This window comes from Rana temporaria, chromosome 3 (genome assembly GCF_905171775.1).
Source record: "Rana temporaria chromosome 3, aRanTem1.1, whole genome shotgun sequence".
NCBI lineage: Eukaryota > Metazoa > Chordata > Amphibia > Anura > Ranidae > Rana > Rana temporaria.
In genome coordinates, this window is record NC_053491.1 from 413,660,140 (window position 1) to 413,683,061 (window position 22,922).

At 43.1% G+C, this 22,922-nt stretch overlaps 1 protein-coding gene across 1 annotated transcript in view; it reads left to right on the plus strand.

Moving 5' to 3' along the window:
• Nucleotides 1-5,847: 5,847 nt before the first annotated feature.
• Nucleotides 5,848-22,922, plus strand: part of LOC120930520 — a 148,299-nt gene continuing 131,224 nt past the window's right edge. The window contains exons 1-4 of the mRNA XM_040341697.1: nucleotides 5,848-5,943; nucleotides 6,050-6,121; nucleotides 11,013-11,182; nucleotides 16,767-16,848. Of these exons, the coding sequence (XP_040197631.1) occupies nucleotides 5,941-5,943; nucleotides 6,050-6,121; nucleotides 11,013-11,182; nucleotides 16,767-16,848 (327 nt within the window). The 5' untranslated portion in view covers nucleotides 5,848-5,940. The remainder of the gene's footprint in view (nucleotides 5,944-6,049; nucleotides 6,122-11,012; nucleotides 11,183-16,766; nucleotides 16,849-22,922) is intronic.

Here is a 22,922-nt window from a genome sequence, read left to right on the forward strand (position 1 = left end):
TTTACAAAATAGGGGATAGTTTTATTGCATTTTTATAAATCATTATTTTTTTACTACTAATGTCGGGATCAGCGATATTTTTCGTGACTGCGACATTATGGCGGACACTTCGGACAATTTTGACACATTTTTGGGACCATTGTAATTTTCACAGCAAAAAATGCATTGTTTATTGTGAAAATGACAATTGCAGTTTGGGAGTTAACCACAAGTGGCGCTGATGGGGTTATGTGTGACCTGGAGTGTGATTACAACTGTAGGGGGGTGTGGCTGTAGGTGTGACATCATCGATTGTGTCCCCCTATAAAAGGGATGACACGATCGATAAAACTGCCGCCACAGTGAAGAACGGGGAAGCCATGTTTACACACGGCTCTCCTCGTTCTTCAGCTCCGGGGACCAATCGCGGGACTCCAGTGGCGATCAGGTCCGCGGGTCCCGGAGCTTCGGACCGTGCCGTGGGCGCATGCCCGCGACCCCACGGCTGGGCATAAAGGACAAGGTACATATACGTTGATGTGCCCAGCCGTGCCATTCTGCCAACGTATATCGGCGTGAAGGGGTTCTTAAGTGGTTAAGCTGGTAAACATAAGTACAGTTGCAAAAAACAGGAGATCGCCCCGGGACTTTAAATGAGGTGAATGCGATTAGCCAACAATTGACAGAGTAAATGCAGTCTCCAAATGTATTAAAATTGTCATGCAAACATCACTGAAATTATACATTAAAACATGTCATTACACGTATCATGGTATAAAATGTAAATTGCAAAGTACACAGGCATTAAAAGTACCCCAACGCGTTTTACAAGACCATGCTTGCTTCATCAGGGGTAGATGCATGTGTAGTACATCAAAGCCTGGATCAGACCACCCATTGCTGCATACCAGAGGAGGCAGTAATGAGCGTTCAGCTCGGGAACTGAGGAGGCAGAGGAAAAACCAACCCAACAGAGCACAAACGGGGGGCAAACATGGCCAGGGTGGGGGAATGTGTCACCAAGATCTCCCAGTATCCATTAGTAATGTCAGCTTGAATAAAGTGGTAAATTTAAAGTGCCTTTAACAATCAATTTATCATCACTAGTTAATAAAAAAAATCACCTCCAAAATGATCTTTGAAAGAATTCTAGCAATACCCAATGACAGAGTTTGGCTGCCATAGCTCTATTAGTATGGAGGCATTGGCACGGTTTCCACAGTTCTAGAATTCAAATGTTATATTCTTGATAAACAGCCACCCCTACTGGACCACATTTTCCATCATTTCTTTTAATAATTATTACATGATGCACAAGGAACAAAGTCAGTTTTTTTTTTTTACAAGTTTCAATATTGCTATTGCACCCATTAGTAGGGATTGGTGCAGATGTCCACATTTTATGTTTTGTTTTCTCCAGTAAAACCAACTGCTTACGTGTTAGAGCCCATTCACACAGGGGTAGCGCGACTTTGGGAGGCAGCATGGACACGACTTGAGTATGAATCACAGTGCGACTTACAAGGCGACTTGAAGTCGTCTCCAGGAGGGGGAACTTCGTGCCAGATTTTAATTAAAAAACCGGCATGGGTTCCCCCTCCAAGAGCATATCAGGCGTGGGGGTCCCCCAGAATCCACACCAGACCCTTATCCGAGCAGGCAGCCCGGCCGGTCAGGAAAGGGAGCGGGGACGAGTGAGTGACCCCCCCTCCTGAACTGTACCAGTCCGCATGCCCTCAACATGGGGGGAAGGGTAGGTGCTTTGGGGCAGGGGGGGCGCACCAAAGGGGGGGTCACATTAGCTGAGTGATGGAGAAAAACTGAAGGAAAACAGAAACATTGGAATACTAGTCAGTACCCCAAAAGTGTATTTGCTTTGGAAGAATAATCACCTCTAATGTTGGGTGTCCTACTTGGACTTGTGGATGGGTTTTACATGTCAGAATGGGGTGCCTCGAGGCTTTCCATACTTTTAAAGGGTGCCTCGAGATTGTCCATAATTTTTAAAGGGTGCCTTGACTGAAAAAATGTTGGGAAACACTGGCTTAGAGAAATAGTATGCAGTGGCAACAGTACATCAGAAATGTCAGTAGCAACAATAGAGGACTGGGAACTTTTGGCCTGGGGGGGGGGGGGGCATACACAACAACCTTTCATGTTAGGGACAGATATCTGAGGGCTAAAGAAACTGTACCACCCAGCATGTTAGCGTTCCACATTGATGGGTGGGCATGGAGAAGGGTGGATTTTTTTAAAGGATTTGGTTTATTGTAAGGAATCAAAGTCTGAGGACCGCACATCATTCATTGTTTGACCTTAGTAATTGATGGGTGCTCGTATGTGGACTGTGGCAGATGGTGCCACACAAATGACAGTAAAATGGTAAGACGTTTGCAATAGAGCAAATTATTATTATTATTATTATTATTATTATAACACACATTTCCAAATCTTTCAGCATCAATTTCCTTTGGGGTTGTTGGCATTTGACCATGTGACATCTCAGCACTGCAAAGGTAGAAGATGCTTTCCTTTGCCCAATACTGCAATCCCTAATCTAAACAGGGAGTAGGCAGCTATATACTGTAATGCCCAGCAATTGTCACTGACTGCTGGGCCCATTCTAGTTCATGTCTGAATGGTATCGGCACTTAGGGCCACCAGCCCAACATATCATATTAGTGCTGGCCCAGGGGGCCCACCTGTCTCTCAGCCCAGCTCTATCCTGGGTTGTGGCAATGCTGACACACATTTCATTCTTTTTTCCATATATTGTCATAAATATTGAAATATTTCGAGAATACATATAGAATACGGATTGGGGACTTTTAAGTTTCCAGACAGAAACAATATACAACATCATATTTCAACTGCTTACCGACCAGCGCACGACTATATACGTATATACGTCAACAGCATGGCACAGACAGGCAGAAGGACAAACCTGTACGTCCCCTTTAAGATCGCGGCATTGTGGAGATGCGTGCGCCGCCCTCCGCGAGCTCCGTGAGCCCGACTGCAGGTCCCGCGGACTCAATCACTGCGGGGATACCCGCGATCGTCTTACGTTGAGGAAGAACAGGGAGATGCTGATGTAAACAAGCATCTCCCCGCTCTGCCTAGTGACAATGACAGTGATCACCGCTTCCTGTAATCAGAAGCGGTGATCAAGCTCATATATATAAACAAGCTCATATGCAGAACAAAACTGTAACAATAAAACATATGATATGTGACACTGTCATAATGAAAAACAAGTGAAAAGAAATTCAAAATTTCTGTGACTAAAACAGTATATAAGGCAGATGGACTCCACTCCAAATAAGAAAGTGCAAAATGTGAACAAAATGAATTCTCATGTGCAAAATATAAGGTAAACAGTCAATCGTTAATCCACTAGAATCTAGAAGGTGGTTTTTTGCTGTACAACTTTTTATATTAAAACAATTTTTGACCTACGCCATGAGGAGGCTCTTTTTCTTTTTTTCTTTGATCTGAGCTTCAACACCTTTGTCGCCATTCATGCGAGGAGTTACTACATCTACCTTCTCACCACGCTATTACCTGTCTATTAAGCATCCGCTGGATCACCACTTGGAGTCATTTCCTAGCTGTCCTGTGGAAGGATCATCTGACGAAGCAGGCATAATTCTCACGCTGTTCAGACTCACCACTCACGTGGGGGAGTCCACACCGTATGGTAAGAGTACCCATCTTCTCCTCTTTGGTGGCGGCCTCACAAGTTCTAGATCCTAGTGGATTAACCATTGACTGTTTACCTTATATTTTGCACATGAGAATTGATTTTTTTCACATTTTGCACTTTCTTATTTGGAGTGGAGTCCATCTCCATTATATACTGTTTTAGTCACAGAAATGTTGAATTTATTTTCACTTGTTTTTCATTATGACAGTGTCACATATCATATGTTTTATTGTTACAGTTTTGTTCTGCATATGAGCTTGTTTATATATATATTGTTAATAGTTTGTACATTTTTTGACATCTTATGCTATTAGCGCCGCACTTTGTATTTTTCACTCTTTAAATTACTGTACAAGATATTCACTGTGTACAGAAAGAGTACACATTTAGAGACAATACCACATGGGGCCATACAGCCCTATTATCTATATTCATACATGATTAATTCATATGCATCAAAGTTACAATGAATCATCTGAGAGACTGTTCTTACCCCAGAGTTACCAGGAGCCACAAAATAACCTTCATAGGCATGGGCGTCCGCTCCATAGGGCAAGGGGGGTCGTTTGCCCCCCCCTGGAATCGCCAGGCAGAGCCAGGAGCAGGGCCGATTTAAGCGGTGACTGCATCACTCCCCTCCCCTCTAGTTGTCCCTTATTTACAGTGCCTGTCCCTCTTCTGGAATCAAATCCATTTGTCCCTCATTCCAAAAGGTTCCTCTTTTAGACCTGAAATAAATATACTGTCAATATAGTGTAGTGTTTCAGTCAAGGGAAAGGGGTGCTGTGTAATGTAAAGGGGTCCAGTGATGCAGGGTGCTGTGTAATGTAAAGGGGGCCAATGATGCAGGGTGCTGTGTAATGTAAAGGGGGCCAGTGGTGCAGGGTGCTGTGTAATGTAAAGGGGGCCAGAGATGCAGGGTGCTGTGTAATGTAAAGGGGGCCAGTGATGCAGGGTGCTGTGTAATGTAAAGGGGGCAAGAGATGCAGGGTGCTGTGTAATGTAAAGGGGGCCAGTGATGCAGGGTGCTGTGTAATGTAAAAGGGGTCCAGTGGTGCAGGGTGCTGTGTAGTGTAAAGGGGTCCAGAGCTGTGAGGTGCTGTGTAATGTAAAGGGGGCCAGAGATGCAGTGTGCTGTGTAATGTAAAGGGGGCCAGAGATGCAGGGTGCTGTGTAGTGTAAAGGGGGCCAGTGATGCAGGGTGCTGTGTAATGTAAAGGGGGTCAGAGATGCAGGGTGCTGTGTAATGTAAAGGGGGCCAGTGATGCAGGGTGCTGTGTAATGTAAAGGGGGCCAGTGATGCAGGGTGCTGTGTAATGTAAAGGGGGCCAGTGATGCAGGGTGCTGTGTAGTGTAAAGGGGTCCAGAGCTGTGAGGTGCTGTGTAATGTAAAGGGGTCCAGAGGTGCAGTTGTGGAGAGGGGGTACAAAGTAGTGACAAAGAGATATTGAAAGATGCAGGGGGCACCGTGGGGTGTTTTTACATTTTAACTTGGGGGGGGCGCTTTTAACCCCTGCTAGCGGTTGAAGAAAGGGTAAAATACGACTGTGTATCGCCGAAGCGCCCCCCTCTGAAAAAATTTCAGCGGACGCCCATGTTCATAGGGATATCAGTGTGTCATAGGAGGACCATATCCCCACAGTGAAAATTGTTGAACGGGTCCCAAATCAAGGACATAGATTTATCAAATATTCACCTGTCATGTCACAATGAGGAGCAAAACAGACAAGATCTTCCAAGATGGAAATATACAGCTTAGCTTCAAATAGATTGCTTTATCTCACTAGAGCACAGGTTTCAAACACAAGTCCCACGGGCCGAATCCGGCCCTCCAGGCCATTTCATGTGGCCCTTGGTGGGGTGGCTCTTGACATCTATTGTAAAGGGAGGGGATGTGTTGGACATCTAATCTCACAGATATAAGCGGCCCTTTTGAGGGCAATCATAATGCTGATGCGGCACACAATGAAATTGAGTTGGACACCCCTGCACTAGGGCATATTGACATATTTAGGATTTTTTTCCCAAGCTTTCCTCACTTTGAGACCAATAATTACTTTCTCAGAGAAGATTGAAGCTTTTGTAAAACAATTGTTTGCCATGTTTTCTTCTGGGGAACTTGTAAATAAATGATTGCTAGATATTGAAAGTATCACACTGACAATGTTTAATGTATTTACATTTTATAGGATCAAATTGATCATCTTCTGAATGTACAAAAGTTTGTAGAACTGGCTGTGGTTGCTGATATATCAATGGTAAGTGTTGTGTTTTCTTTTAAACAAAGCCATAGTATACTACATTAGATGAAATTGAATCATAATATTGCATTTTTTTTTATATACTTCCAATTTTGTTTTTCAGTATCATAAATATGGCAATAATACCGAATCTGTGAAAGACAGAGTATTTTCAATAGTTAATGTCATGAATTTGGTGAGTAAACTTGTACTGGGCAGTTAAAGAATTGGTTAAAGGGAGCAGGGTGTAAGAGCTAAGTGAAAGTCAGAGACTGGAGGACCGTTTGTGAATTGAAGAAGGAAACATCACTAATGCAGCCACACCTAGGGGTTACTTTACCAAAACTGGAGCACTCAGAATCTGGTGCAGCTGTGCATAGTAGCCAATCGGCTTCTAACTTCAGCTTGTTAAATTAACATGGTTTTAACCCTAAAAAAATTAATTAAAAAAAGCTTCTTTCCCTTTAAGGCACGAGATATAGCACAGTGCTTTTGCCATGCCAATGGTCCCTTTCTATGTTGTACAATACCTGGTTGATCCTGCCTGTTCCATCCCCTGTTTAAACTGACCATGTTTATCATGGCTGCTGATCATCTCTGATAGAATGGTCAGATTACTTGCCTCTGTCATCCAGCATCTTTGCATCTCCTTCCCCATTCCCCTGTCACCTCCATAGTCTGTGTGTGAGAGCCAATCTCCTTCTCACCGCTCCCCTCTCCTCCTGCCGAGAGCAATGCTATTCCCCTGAAGCTACTCCTCCCTTCCTCTGTTAAAGCTGCAGTGTCTCCCACAGTGTTTTATCTTTGGAGACAGCAGCAAACAGATCAGTTTTGCTTTCTTTCACATGGAAATCATTTAAAACGATTTAAAAACAATATTTATTATTTAACCACTAGTCCACCACCCGCCGTCGACGATGAGCCTCTCGTTCTGGGTGGACGTCACATGACGTCGCCTTCCCGAGCCACTAGGGGGCGCACGCCCACCGCGTCACTGGGAACCGCGATGACGGCCGCGATGTCCACACAGATAAACACACAGATCCACGTCCTGTCAGGGAGAGGAGACCGATGGTGTGCCCCTTGTACATAGGGACACCGATCGGTCACCTTCCCCAGTCAGGCCCCTCCCCCCACAGTAAGAATCACTCCCAGGGAACACATTAACCCCTTGATCGTCCCCTAGTGTTAACCCCTTCCATGCCAGTCATATTTATACAGCAATCAATGCATTTTTATAGCACGGATCGCTGTATAAATGTGAATGGTCCCAAAAATGTGTCAAAAGTGTCCAATGTGTCCGCCGCAATATCGCAGTCACGATTAAAAATCGCAGATCGCCACCATTACTAGTAAAAAATAAATAAATAATAAAAATGCTATAAATCTATCCCCTATTTTGTAGATGCTATAACTTTTTCGCAAACCAATCAATAAACGCTTATTGCGATTTTTTTTTCACCAAAAATATGAAGAAGAATAGGTATCAGCCTAAACGAAGGAAATTGTTATATATATATATATATATATATATATATATATATATATATATATATATATATATATATATATATTGGGGGATATTTATTATAGCAAAAAGTAAAAAATATTCTTTTTTTTTTTTTCAAAATTGTCGCTCTATTTTTGTTTATAGTGCAAAAAATAAAAACCGCAGAGGTGATCAAATACCACCAAAAGAAAGCTTTTGTTTGAAAGCCACGTCGCATGACCGTGTAAATGTCAGTTAAAGCGACGCAGTGCCGAATCGCAAAAAGTGGCCTAAGGCGGTCATTGACCATTGAAATGGTCGGGGGGTGAAGTGGTTAAAGGGGATGTACCTGCGCTGGTCGGCAAGCGGTTAACTTTGACAAAAAAAAACCTGGGGGCTGATTGGTTTCTATGCAGAGCTGCACCAGATTTTGCACTCTCAGGTTTTACTAAATCAACCCCCTAGTGCCTTGTCTTCGAATCCCCACAAACGCTCTTCACAGCACTTTCCACTTCTCCGGATTTAATAGAATAGCTGGGGACAATGGAGATTCAAAATCCTTAAAAATGTTTCAAAAGACTTCTTATATGATAAACGTCCATAAACGCTCAAAAACATCGCTCACCAGCGTTTTATATATAAAGTGTGAAAAAACGCTATTGCAAAAAAACTGAAAAAAGTTGAAAAACTCACTGCAAAGCTTCTGTCATTTTTATAACGTTATTTTAACGGCCAGTGTGCATGAGGCCTAATGCCGCGTACACACGCTCAGAATTTCCAGCAACAAATGTTTGAACCGTGTGTAGGCTCCATCGGACATTTGCTGTCGGAATTTCCGACAACAAATATTTGAGAGCTGGTTCTTGAATTTTCCGATATCAAAATCCATTCTTGTAAATTCCAAGTGTGTGTAGACAATTCCTACGCACAAAATTCCATGCATGCTCTGAATCAAGTACGAGATGGAAGCGCTCGTTCTGGTTAAAGTAGCGTATGTAATGGAGATGGCACATTCGTCACGCTGTAAAATTGCATGAGGCTGAAAAGCACAAATCGTCTCTCATCAAACTTCTACTAACACGAGATTAGCAGAAGGAGCCCAAAGGGTGGCGCACTTGGTATTGAACTTCCCCTTTATAGTGCCGTCGTACGTGTTGTATGTGACCGCGTTCTTGGCGATCTGAATTTTCAACAACATTTGTGCGACCGTGTGTATGCAAGACAAGTTTGAGCCAACATTCCGTCGGAAAAAAATCCACGGTTTTGTTGTCGGAATGTCCGATCGTCTGTACGCGGCATTAGAGTTAAGATAAGATAAGATTTATTGTCATTGTAGAAACAAATTCACAATGAAATTACATTACATTTCTCCTCCACACATTATTTCATACATCACAAATATTAACCATGCGTTTACCACACAGGATTTAATTATACCAAAAAAAATATATATATATATAAAAGTATCCCCATATTAAAAAAGTAAAAAAAGTGTCCTCATATTAAAAACAAATCAAGACATTAAAATAGCCTTAATAGCCCTGGTAAAGAAGCTCTCTTTAAATATATTTGTCCGTGTTTTAGGCTGGGTTCACACTGCTGCGAATTCTATTGCGAATTTGAGCCGTTGCAATTTCTCAAATCCGCAAGTCATTTAAATTACATAGTTTAACATTAGTGCTGTTCACATCAATGCATTGCGAATATAAGCTGCGGGGAAAAAAGGGTCCTGTGTGAGTTTGATTCGTGTGCGATGCAAATTCAGCTCTATAGACTGGCATTCCCTGAAATCGCGGCCGCGAATCGCGGCAAATTCTCGGCAAAAACGCAGCCGCAAAATCGCGGTAAAATCGCGATTTTACCAGAATTTTGAATTCGCAGCAGTGTGAACCTAGCCTTAATCACCCTAAAATGTCTCCCAGATGGCAATAATTCAAAAAAATTACAACCAGGATGAGTCTGGTCTCTCACTATTTTTCCTGTAGATACAAAGCCAACGAGTCTCGTATATTTCTTCTAGAGAAACAAGTTCCCACCCTACAATTTTCTGCGCTGTTCGAACCACTCTCTTTAGAGCAATTTTATCTGCCTGCGTACAACTAGGATACCAAACTAGAATACAATACGTTAATGTACTCTCAATGGCAGAGCGATAGAAGGTCTCTAGTACCTTCCTTCCCAAGCCATTCTTCCTAAGGAGTCGTAAAACATATAAACACTGGTGCGATTTCTTAATAATGGCTTTAACGTTGATTATCCACGATAAGTTTTCAGAAATGCATGTTCCCAAAAACTTACAGGTAGAAACCTGCTCCACGCACACACCTTTAATAAAAAGCGGTGCTGGTTCAGGCCTGTTTCTTCTGAAATCTACAATCAGTTCCTTTGTTTTCCCTGTGCTTAGGATCAGGTTATTCGCTGTACACCAGTGGTCTCAAAGTACCGGCCCGCGGGCCATTTGCGGCCCGCGGACCAGTTATAAATGGCCCTCAGGCAGGGTGGAAGTGAGGGGAGCAAAAAAAAAAAAAATTTTTTTTTTTTTTGAGCTGGTGCCATCTGGTGGTGAGCCGTTGGTATTACAAGTTATTACCACCAGATGTGAGCTGGCGCCATCTGGTGGTGGCCGTTGGTATTACAAGTTAAGCATTACAAGTAAAACAGCAATTCTAATGTCATTTTACACTATTTTCACTGCCATATTCTTCCCTCTAATTAGAACCCCAAAACATTATATATATTTTTGATCCTAACACCCTAGAGAATAAAATAGCGATCATTGCAATACTTTCTGTTACGCCGTATTTGCGCAGCGGTCTTACAAGCGCACTTTTTTGGGAAAAGTACACTTTTTTTAATTAAAAAATAAGACAACAGTAAAGTTATCCCCATTTTTTTTAATATTATGAAAGATAATGTTACGCCGAGTAAATTCATACCCAACATGTCACGCTTCAAAATTGTGTCCGCTTGTGGAATGCCGACAAACTTTTTTACCCTTTAAAATCTTCATAGGCGACGTTTAAAAAAATCTACATGTTGCATGTTTTAAGTTACAGAGGAGCTAGAATTATTGCTCTCACTCTACCAATCGCGGCGATACCTCACATGTGTGGTTTGAACACTGTTTACATATGCGGGCGCTGCTCACGTATGTGTTCGCTTCTGCGCGCAAGCTCGTCGGGACGGGGTGCCGCCCCCCATGGCATATGAAAACTTGTCTTGTGGCCCTCAGGTAATTTGAGTTTGAGACCCCTGCTGTACACCACTATCCTATCAACCTCTCTCCTGTATTGCTCCTCAGTGTCCCCAGTGATACAACTGATTACAGTAGTGTCATCGGCAAACGTAACTATACTATTGGTCTCATAAAAGGGGGTGCAGTCATATGTGTACAGCGCATAGAGAAAGGGACTTAACACACAGCCCTGCAGTGCTCCAGTACTTATTTCTCGCTTGGAAGAAACAAACGTATCCAATTTGACCACCTGTGAGTGATGGACAAAAAAAATCCCTTATCCAAAATTAAATAAAGGGCGGAAAATCCAATTTTTGCTTTTTTTTCAAACAGTTAGACTGTTAACTATTCTATTTTACACAGGATTACAAGATGTTAAACATTTCTGTGGTTCTTGTTGGGCTTGAGATCTGGAATACCAAGGATCAGATTGAAGTAAGCACTATAATTGGAGATACTTTGTCAACGTTTTCTACATGGAGAAAGGAAAAGTTATTGCGTAGAGGAGCACATGACAATGCTCAACTTATCACGTAAGTCTTTGATTGCAGATATAATCCGGTTGTCAAATAGTAATATCCTTTTTTATTTTATTTAATACTATATATATATATATATATATATATATATATATATATATATATATATATATACACACACACACATTACACATACACACACAATAGGTAACGTTTATGCTTATTATTAATTATTCAAAAACACATGCTCGCTAATACCCGGGACCAGGCAGGGCCACGTTCATGTAGCATCAACATTATGGCGGTACCCCTCCGTACACCCCGGTGTCTATGTATCAAAATCTGATGCTAACATGCAGGTGCCACCCAGTCCCATACCACAGAGCAGTGCCCAATTCCACCAGTCCAGCTTGACTCTGCCACCTCCCTTCCAGTGACAGAACAGGCACCAGTGCGGACCCTGCACAAGCATAAATAACTATTTTCTCTGCTGTACCATGTGGATAGGTCCCTAGGCTCTCAGCTATGCAGGTCTGGTTCTGATTGCTGGGGCACCAACCACTTTATTCACTATGAGAGAGACCGGTCACCCTTGCCTGTACCGCTCTACCGCTGTCTGGCTGTCATCTCATCCTTGTTTCCCCTAGCAATAGCATGTCACCACTTCTCCCCATGTTTGCGTTACAGCCCTGTTCTTCCATACTCCATTACCACCATGTACCCCTTTTAACCACTTGCTTACATGGCACATATACCCCCTTCCTGCCCAGGCGAAATTTCAGCTTCCGGCACTGCGTCGTTTTAACTGACAATTGCGAGGTCCTGCGACGTGGCTCCCAAACAAAATTGATGTCTTTTTTTCCCACAAATAGAGCTTTCTTTTGGTGGTATTTGCTCGCCTGTGCGGTTTTTATTGTTTGTGCTATAAACAAAAAAAGAGCGACAATTTTAAAAAAAGCACAATATTTTTTACTTTTTGCTATAATAAATGTGCCATTTAAAAAAAAAAAAATCGCAATAAGCGTATAGTGACTGGTTTGCGCAAAAGTTATAGCGCCTACAAAATAGGGGACATAATTAGGATTTTTTTATTATTTTTTTTTTACTAGTAATGGCGGCGATCTTTATCGGGGACTGCGACATTATGGCGGACACATCGGACATTTTTGACACATTTTTGGGACCATTCACATTTATACAGTGAACAGTGCTATAAATATGCACTGATTACTGTATAAATGTGACTGGCAGGGAAGGGGTTAACACTAGGGGGTGGGGAAGGGGTTAAATGTGTACCCTGGGAGTGATTCTTACTGTGGGGGGAGGGGACTGACTGGGAGAGTTGACCGTCCTTGTGTCCCTATGTACAAGGGACACAGCATCAGTCTCCTCTCCCTGACAGGCTGTGGATCTCTGTGTTTACACACAGAGATCCACGGTCCTGCTCAGTTACTGGGCAATCGGGATGGCCGCCGAGCACGTGCATCATGTTCCCAGTAACGTGGTGCGCGCGCCCCCTAGTGGCTCTAAAAGACGAGGACATCATATGATGTCCTGTCACCGTCGCCGCGATGATGACGCGGCGACGTACGCGACGCGGTGATATAAGGACTTCCACGCATGCGTCGAATCATTACGACGCATGCATGGGATGGATTCGGACGGATTGATCCGGTGAGTCTGTACAGACCAGCGGATCAATCCGTTGGAATGGATTCCAGCGGATAGATTTCTTAGCATGTTAGGAAATTTTTATCCGCTGGAAATCCATCCCCGGGGACAAAAATCAGCGGAAACAGATCCGCTGGATTGTACACACCAGGGGATCTCTCCGCTGAAACCGGTCAGCGGATCAATTTCAGCGGATCGATCCTCTCGTGTGTACGGGGCCTTGGTCAAAGCACAATCCCCACAGTTGAAAAACCCCCCCTAGGGACACACTTAACCCTTTGATCACCCCTGATGTTAACCCCTTCCAGTGCACAGTAATTAGTACAGTAACTTTTGGGTAAACCAATCAATGCACTTATTGGGATTTTGTTTAACAAAAATATGTAGCAGAATACATATTGACCTAAATTGATGAAGAAATTTGATTTTTTACATTTTTTTATTTGTTATGTTTTATTTTTGTAGAAAGTAAAACATTTTTTTTTTTTCAAAATTGGTCGTCTTTTTTTGTAGCACAAAAAAATAAAAACCACAGAGGTGATCAAATACCACCAAAAGAAAACTCAATTTGTGAAAAAAAAAGGAATTTTATTTGGGTACAGCGTCACAATTGTCAGTTAACCACTTGAGGACTGGAAGGATTTGCCCCCTTAATGCCTAGACCATTTTTTTTGCGATATGGCACTGCGTCGCTTTAACTGAAAATTGCACGGTTGTGCAACGCTGTACCCAAATAACATTGATGTCCTTTTTTTATACCCCCAAAAATTCTGAAAAAAATATTTCTTCATCAGTTTAGGCCGATATGTATTCTTCTACATATTAAAGAAAAAATGCAGCGCCAAAAAATTAAACAATCAGAAGATCCACCTGGAAGGGTGGGTCTCAGTATGGTGCAATCACATAAAGGAGATAGATCTCCATCTATTCCCCAGTGATATCAAACAAAGTGCAAAGATCATATAATGTTCAAGCAAACATATGAATGGTGGATATGTATAATCAAAACAATAAGATGAACCAAGTAAATCCGTAAGCAAAACAATTATATAAAGTGTATAGTCCCATGTGCATATAAAGGTGGTCCTTAGGTTCTCATGGATGCAAACAGATATATTATCCCCTCTGTCAGAAACATCACATCTTCAGGCAGATACTCCTTGGCATATAAATAGATTAAATACGTACAGTGGGTGGGTCTCAAAGGCTTGTATGGGCCGAACGCCCTCCTTGGACACCATCGTGGATATGACTCCTAAAATCGATGTTCTAGGTGAAGTCCAATGTTAAGCTGGTGCGTACCCAGCAGGGATCATCAGCGTTAAAGGGCTAGGGGGTGTTTATCCATTTGAACTCCCAAAGTGTGAAAAACTTTATGCAAAACATGAATATGGCTATACATAAAGCCCCCATCCCCTACCCAAGGCCTCATGTCGTGGAAAAGGCAGCTAAACAGCCTAAAAAAAAAAGCGCAATAAGCATATATTGATTGGTTTGTGCAAAAGTTATAGCATCTACAAAATAGGGGATAGATTTATAGCGTTAAAAATAGCCAATAATTACTGTTTAAATGTCACTGGCATGTAAGGGGTTAACACTAGGGGACGATCAATTGGTTAAGTATTCCCTAGTTAGGCCTGGATGGACTGTAAGTCCTCTTTCACACTTATACAACTTGTCCCACGATTTTGGACTGAAAAATCGCATGACAAGTCATTCTCCATGATTTTCAATGACTTCCATTTATATTGGCACGACTTTGATGCCGCGTACACATGATCATTTTTCAGGTTAAAAACGATCGTGTGTGGTCTTCAGAGCATTTTTCGGGTTCTGAAAAACTGCCAATTTTTTTTTTCGAATATGCTCTATTTTTCACGACGTTTTAAACGTTTTTTGTAAAAAATGGTCGTGTGTGGGCTTTAACGACGTAAAAAATGCTCAGAAGCAAGTTATGAGACGGGAGAGCTTGTTCTGGTAAAACTAGCGTTTGTAATGGAGTAAACACATTCATCACGCTGTAACAGACAGAAAACGCAAATCGTCTTTTACTAACACGAAATCAGGTAAAGCAGCCATCTGAATGGAACTTCCTCTTCATAGTGCCGTCGTACGAGTTGTATGTCACCGCGCTTTGCTAGAGCATTTTTCACGATCGTGTGTAGGCAAGGCCGTTTTAATGATCAAGTTGAAAAAAAACGTTGTTTTTTCTAGAGCCTGAAAAACTTTGTTTTTTACAACCCGAAAAATTATCGTGTGTACGCGGCATAAGTCGTGCCGACTTCAAAGTAGTTCCTGCACTACTTTGGTCCAACTTCCATGCGAGTTGATGTCCATAGACCTCAATGTTAAACCCTCAAGTAGCATGCAAATCGTACCTAAATAATATAGACACAATTTCAATACGACCTTGTAAGCACAAGCAGCTTTTTGACCCTTGTCCCACCCAATCCTTTTAACATAGTAGCCCCTCCCAAGCACACTTTTCTAGCACACATTCACTTCCTGGTTATTCCCTCAGGAACAATGTGCTCCAAACAGCCCAAAGAGATGTCCTTGTCCTTGTCCTCCAGCTTCTCCTCCTCTTCTTCCTCATGACCTGCTACTGCTGCAGCAGCAATGACAACCGCTGTGGCAATATATTGAGTAGCAATCATTTTCTTTCACAACACAACACACCACAACAACCAGGAAGCAAACAGGAACTTGAAACAACTATGGCAGGAAAAGGAATTACCTCACACCATGTATGTTTTCATTGGTTAATGCCAAAGTTGTGGCAAAGTAGTACTGATCCAGAATCGCGGCAAAGTCGTACAAGTGTGAAAGGGGACTGAGGCTTTGCTTGCCTTTTGTTTTGATGCACCTGAAATGTATTTAACTTCATTTAATTAAAATTTCCAAACCAGATGGTAGATGTAGTCCTTTAAAGTATTGTGGATGTCTTTCCTCCAACCACACAGATAATGGGGCAGATCCACGTACCTACGCGTAATCTTCCGCCGGGCGCAGCGTATCTAAGATACACTACACCGTCGCAACTTATTTTTTTTATTTCGAATCCACAAAGAATTTGCGCCGTAAGTTACAGTGGCGTAGTGTATCTCTGGCGGCGTAAGGGCGCGGAATTCAAATGGATGTAATGTGAGCGTGTTTTATGTTAATACGTCGTGACCCGACGTAAACAACGTTTTTTTTTTAACTGCGCATGCGCCGTCCGTGGGGGTATCCCAGTGCGCATGCTCGAAATTAACCCGGAAAAAGTCAATGCTTCCGACGGTGACGTCATTCTACGCAAATCCCTATTCACGAACGACTTACGCAAACGACATAAAAATGTAAAAATTGTACGCGGGAACGACGGCCATACTTAACATTGAGTACGCCTCAGAACAGCAGCTTTAACCATACGCCGGAAAAAGCCGAACGAAAACGATGTAAAAAAATGCGCCGGCCGGACATACGTTCATGGATCGCCGTAAATAGCTAATTTGCATACTCGACGCAGATTTAGATGGAAACGCCACCTAGCGGACGCCAAAAAATTGCATCTAAGATCCGAAGGCGTTCTAAGACGTACGCCTGTCGGATCGATCCCAGATGCCATCGTATCTTGTTTTGTGGATACAAAACAAAGATACGACGCGGGAAATTTAAAATTACGCCGGCGTATCAATAGATACGCCGGCGTAATTCTTTTGTGCATCTGCCCCAATGACTTTAAAAATGTGTACATGTTGTTCAAACCCCTTTACCTGACTACTTTCATTTTAAAAGAGTAGACTTTATTCCAAGACATCTGGAGGATCCAGTTCATCAGGAATGCTCCTGTCTTTGGCCATGCCTCATCACTATAAAGAAAGTTAGATTTTCCTTTATCCAGATCTTCACTATGGACAATGACAACATTTGTACACATTTCCAGATAGAGATCATTAGCTCTTAAATACTTGTGTTTGGCTTACAGGAATACAGACTTTGAGGGTCCTGAAGTTGGACTGGGATATGTCGGAGCTATGTGCAGTGAAAAATCTTTAGGAGTCAACCAGGTGAGATTCTGTAGCCTGAACCAGATCTGCTCACAATTATGATTATTCAATAATTTGACCATTCAGTCCTACATTAATATAGTTTTATTCTGTTTTTTTTAAAAACGTAATGATTTTGAAGGTTTGCATATGACCTGACTTTAAAGCGGAGGTTCACCCAAAAATCCACTTTTTGACATTAGCTGTAGCATACTGCTAACATCTGCAGTATGCTGTTTTTTTTTTTTTTTACTTGTACTTATCGTTATATGAGCCCTTGTTTTCCGGCTCCGAGCGTGGAATCTTGCGGGGAATGGGCGTTTCTAAGCGAAGAGGACTTGATTGACGGCTGCTAAGGCGCGTCTTGGCCTCTGTTTAATCTGCAACTGCCATGATGCTGCACATGTGATCAGTTATGACACCAGCCATTGGACGGTTTGACAGTTTGGTTGAGAGCACTTCCAATGTGACAGTTAGCATTCCCGGTGCAGTGTCATATTCTGCTCCCTATCGCAGAATGCAGCCTAAGTGACGTGGCGTCGAACTGCGCATGCGCAATGCGTTCCAACGCCAAATGCGATGCGTTCCAGGGGATTCACGACACTACCGTTCAGTGAACCATCACAATTTGTCACGGAAGTGACGAGGAACCATACACAGAGCGGAAGGGGGGGGGGGGGGGCGGAGAAAGAGACATACAGATGTAACGAGAACCATACACAGAGCGGGGCGGGAGAGAAAGAGACATACAGATGTAATGAGAACCATACTGTATCTGCATGTCTCTTTATCTCTCCCCCCGCTCCGTGTATTGTTCTCATTATATCTGCATGTCTCTTTTTTTCCCGCCCCCCCCGCTCTTTGTATGGTTCTCATTACATCTGTATGTGTTTCTCTCCGGCCACCCCCCCGCTCTGTGTATGCTTCCTCGTCACTTCCGTCACAAATTGTGATGGGTTCACTGAACGGCAGTGTCGTGAATCCCCTGGAACGCATCGCATTTGGCGTTGGAACGCATTGCGCATGCACAGTTCGACGCCACGTGACTTAGGCTGCATTCTGCGATAGGGAGCAAACGGTGACACTACACCGGCATGCCAGGAATGTAACTGCTTTTTCAAACTGTTAAATTGATGGGTTTTCTTCTGCTTTAAGGATGCTGGAAAGTTCATTTTGAGGGTGAACCTTCGCTTTAAGCAGTTGGCAGACAAGGATGGGGGGGGGGGGTGTATACCTTCTACATTTAAATCTTCACAGTTATAATAATTTAAGACTAATTATTCAAATTCTTGCATTACCCCGTCATGTCTATTTTTTTAAGTTGACCGTTGATAGTACACGGCCTTTCTGCATGACCAAACAGTAAAAGTTATCACTACGCAGTCTGGTCTAGTGACACAGTCTGCTGCCATTTGAGGGATCTGAAACATCACCTATTTTTTTTCTTTTGTTCTGTCCTGCAGTGTTAATTTTGACATCAAATTTCTATTAAGTTTTAGTCCTATTTTAGTCATCTGAATTGTTTCACGCTGATAAGCTCACTCATAAGTGCTTTAGTGCGAAATGTATTAAAGTGCTTTTGAGAGGCTGTTTAGTATTGATTTAGAAGAGCCAAATAGTGCTTTAAACTCAATTCCATGTTTATTGTCTCCTCCTTCTCCAGCCGCCTCCCTCCTGTCCTTCACCACCATTTCCCACCATTCTTTGCAGCATTCTCCTGTAAGCCCAGGCACTTTCATGATGGCCAGTGTTGGGAAAAAAAGGATTGGGTGTTTTGCCCAAAGGTGGAATTGGGCTTTAAGACATACTAAAATGACTATTGAGCACTTCTTAAATGATATTGCAGCATGATAAGTCATGGCCCTTGACTCCCTTTTAGTGATCAGTATCACGTGTCCATGGTCACCTGACAGAAAAAAATTATAGTTGTCTGTAAGGAAGAAGACAAATTGCCACTATAGATTTGAGTGCAAGCCTTTCCATTATCATCTAGTGTTAGAAAGCTTCTATTTAGGGTTGTACCAATACTAAGCATCTGCATGAGTATCAATACTCGTGCAAATGCACCGATATCTATAATCGATACCTACTGGCCCGGTTCTTTCAGCTGTCAGCAAGATTCTCCTACAGACAACTGAAATGTACACAAAAGATTGCAGCAATTATCGGTTGTTAAGGAGCGGGGCTGCCACATCCTTAACAACTGATGACTCATTCATCTGTCAGTGGGCTTTCCCACTGACAGATAAATGTGATTAAAACCAGGGGCAGCTGCTGATCGGGCTCCCTGTAGAATCAAAGCGCTCTCCTGCTGGGTCTCCACTCCATCCCCAGCCTGGAGTCCAGCACGAGAGTTGAGAGCCGGTGTGAAGAGAGGCCAGCACTTAGAAGTTTTGGCATGAGGAAGGGAACCGCGAGACGGGTGCAACCGGTGCCCTGCATGGAATATGTGAGATTTGCTTTCATTGACCTTATAATATGATATGCGATTGAACAGATCTAAAGCTTCATGTTCCACAGCCAGGGAAGAGTCCACTTCTGTCATAATCATGATAATGTCGTCAGCGAATAAGCTTATGGAATATATATTGTTGCCTGCTGGAAAACCTTTAATATCAGAATGATTTTTAATGTAAATAGCTAAGGGTTCCATCAAAAGGTTGAATATCAAGGGAGACAATGTACACCCTTGCCTCGTTCCATTTGATATGGTAAATGGTGAAGATAAAATACCAGATAAATAAACTCGAGCTGGCGTTTTGGAATATAAATCCATAATGGCCGTTAGGATATTACCCACAAAGTCAAACTATTCCAATACTCTGGCCAAATCTAGCCATTGTATACGGTCAAAAGCCTTCTCTGCATCCAATGTTAGAAGCAGAGTAAGCCTTTTCTGCACCCCTGCCATGTGAATAATGTTCACTAGGGATGAGCTTCGAGTTCGAGTCAAACTCATGTTCGACTCGAACATTGCCTGTTCGCCTGTTCGGCGAACAACGAACAATTAGGGGTGTTCGCGGCAAATTCGAAAAGCCGCGGAACACCCTGTTAAAGTCTATGGGAGAAATCGAAAGTCTTAATTTTAAAGGCTAATATGCAATTTATTGTCCTAAAAAGTGTTTGGGGACCTGGGTCCTGTCCCAGGAAACATGTATCAATGCAAAAAAAAGTTTTAAAAACGGCCGTTTTTTCAGGAGCAGTGAATTTAATAATGCTAAAAGTGAAACAATAAAAGTGTAATATTACTTTAAATTTCGTACCTAGGGGGGGTGTAAAGTCAGCATGTGAAAAAGCGCATGTTTCCCGTACATAGAACTGTCCCTGCACAAAGTGTCATTTCTGAAAGAAAAAAAGGCATTTAAAACCGGCTTTGCGGCTCTAATGAATTGTCGGCTCTGGCAATTCAGAGATGATTCATTCATAAAAAATAAAAATCAAAAAGCTGGGGGTCGCCCCAAATTCCATTAACAGGCCCTTCAGGTCTGATATGGATATTAAGGGGAACCCCGCCGTCAATTAAAAAAAAATGAAGTGGGGTTCCCCCCAAATATCCATACCAGACTCTTCAGGTCTGGTGTGGATTTTAAGGGGAACTTCACCCCAAATTTAAAAAAAAAATGGCGTGGAGTTCCCCCAAAAATCCACACCAGACCCTTATCCGAGCACGTTAACCTGGCCAGCCGCAGAAAAGAGGGGGGGACAGAGTGCGGCCCCCCCTCTCCTGAACCGCACCAGGCCACATGCCCTCAACATGGGGAGGATGTCCCCATGTTGATGGGGACAAGGGCCTCATCCCCACAACCCTTGCCCGGTGGTTGTGGGGGTCTGCGGGCGGGGGGCTTATCAGAATCTGGAAGACCCCTTTAACAAAGGGGACCCCCAGATCCTGCCCCCCCTATGTGAATTGGTAATGGGGTACACTGTACCTCTACCATTTCACGAAGGAAGTGTAAATAGTTAAAAAAAAACACACAGACACCGTAGAAAAAAATCCTTTATTAATAAAAAGAAATAAAAAATCCAGCAATGTGAATCCACTCTCGGCCCGGCCCCCCGCTCCAACGTTGTCTTCTATCCAGCGATGGATGATCTCTCCAGCGACGGATGATCAGCGGTCCGGTCCAGCGATGAGAAGATCCATCCGTCCAGAGCGCAGCAGGGGAGCTCCTCTCTCCGATGGATGGATTTTTTTATTAATAAAGGATTTTTTTCTACGGTGTCTGTGTGTTTTTTTTTTAACTATTTACACTTCCTTCGTGAAATGGTAGAGGTACAGTGTACCCCATTACCAATTCACATAGGGGGGGCCAGGATCTGGGGGTCCCCTTTGTTAAAGGGGTCTTCCAGATTCTGATAAGCCCCCTGCCCGCAGACCTCCACAACCACTGGGCAAGGGTTGTGGGGATGAGGCCCATCCTCCCCATGTTGAGGGCATGTGGCCTGGTGCGGTTCAGGAGAGGGGGGGCCACACTCTGTCCCCCCCTCTTTTCTGCGGCCAGCCAGGTTAACGTGCTCGGATAAGGGTCTGGTGTGGATTTTTGGGGGAACTCCACGCCATTTTTTTAAAAAAATTGGGGTGGAGTTCCCCTTAAAATCCACACCAGACCTGAAGGGTCTGGTATGGATATTTGGGGGGAACCCCACGTAATTTTTTTTTTAATTGACAGCGGGGTTCACCTTAATATCCATATCAGACCTGAAGGGCCTGTTAATGGAATTTGGGGGGACCCCCAGTTTTTTTATTTTTATTTTTTATGAATGAATCATCTCTGTAATTGCCAGAGCCGACAATTTATTAGAGCCGCAAAGCCGGTTTTAAATGCCTTTTTGTTCTTTCAGAAATGACACTTGTGCAGGGACAGTTCTATGTACGGGAAACATGCGCTTTTTCACATGCTGACTTTACACCCCCCCTAGGTACGAAATTTAAAGTAATATTACACTTTTATTGTTTCACTTTTAGCATTATTAAATTCACTGCTACTGAAAAAACGGACGTTTTTAAAACTTTTTTTTGCATTGATACATGTTTCCTGGGACAGGACCCAGGTCCCCAAACACTTTTTAGGACAATAACTTGCATATTAGCCTTTAAAATTAACACTTTAGATTTCAAATGTTCGAGTCCCATAGACTTTAACGGGGTTCTAAAGTTCACACGAACATTTGGTGTGTTCGCATGTTCTGATGCGAACCGAACAGGGGGGTGTTCGGCTCATCCTTAATGTTCACCAATCTTTGGGTAGCGTCCGAAGCTTGCCTGTTTGGTCGGGGTGAATGAGTGTGGGTAATTTGTTAACAAAACGTAAGGCTTTTAAATTTTGCATATAGTTTCAAATATTTAAGTTTAAAGGGGAATTGGGTTCCTTCCCTGGCTTAGGCAAGGTTACAATCAGTGGGCCAGATTCACAAAAGAGATACGACGGCGTATCTCCTGATACGCCGTCGTATCTTTGAGATCTGTCCGTCGTAACTATGCGCCTGATTCATAGAATCAGGTTACGCATAGATCTCCCAAAGATCCGACAGGTGTAATTGACTTACACCGTCGGATCTTAGGCTGCAATTCTAGGCCAGCCGCTAGGTGGCGATTCCATTGCGGTCGGCGTAGAATATGCAAATGACTAGTTACGCCAATTCACGAATGTACGCTTTGCCCGTCGCTGTAAATTTACGTTGTTTCCGTAGAGATATGCGGCGTAAAACGAAACCTGCCCTCTAGGTGGCCTAGCCGATGTTAAGTATGGCCGTCGTTCCTGTGTCGAAATTTGAAATTTCACGTCGTTTGCGTAAGTCGTCCGTGAATGGCGCTGGACGCCATTTACGTTAACGTCGAAACCAATGACGTCCTTGCGATGTCATTTAGCGCAATGCACGTCGGGAAATTTTAGGGATGGAGCATGCGCAGTACGTTCGGCGTGGGAACGCGCCTAATTTAAATGGTCCCCACCCCATTTGAATTAGGCGGGCTTGCGCCGGGCGGATTTACGTTACGCCGCCGCAAGTTTACAGGCAAGTGCTTTGTGAATCAAGCACTTGCGCTGAAAACTTGCGGCGGTGTAACATAAATGTAATACGTTACGCCGCCGCAG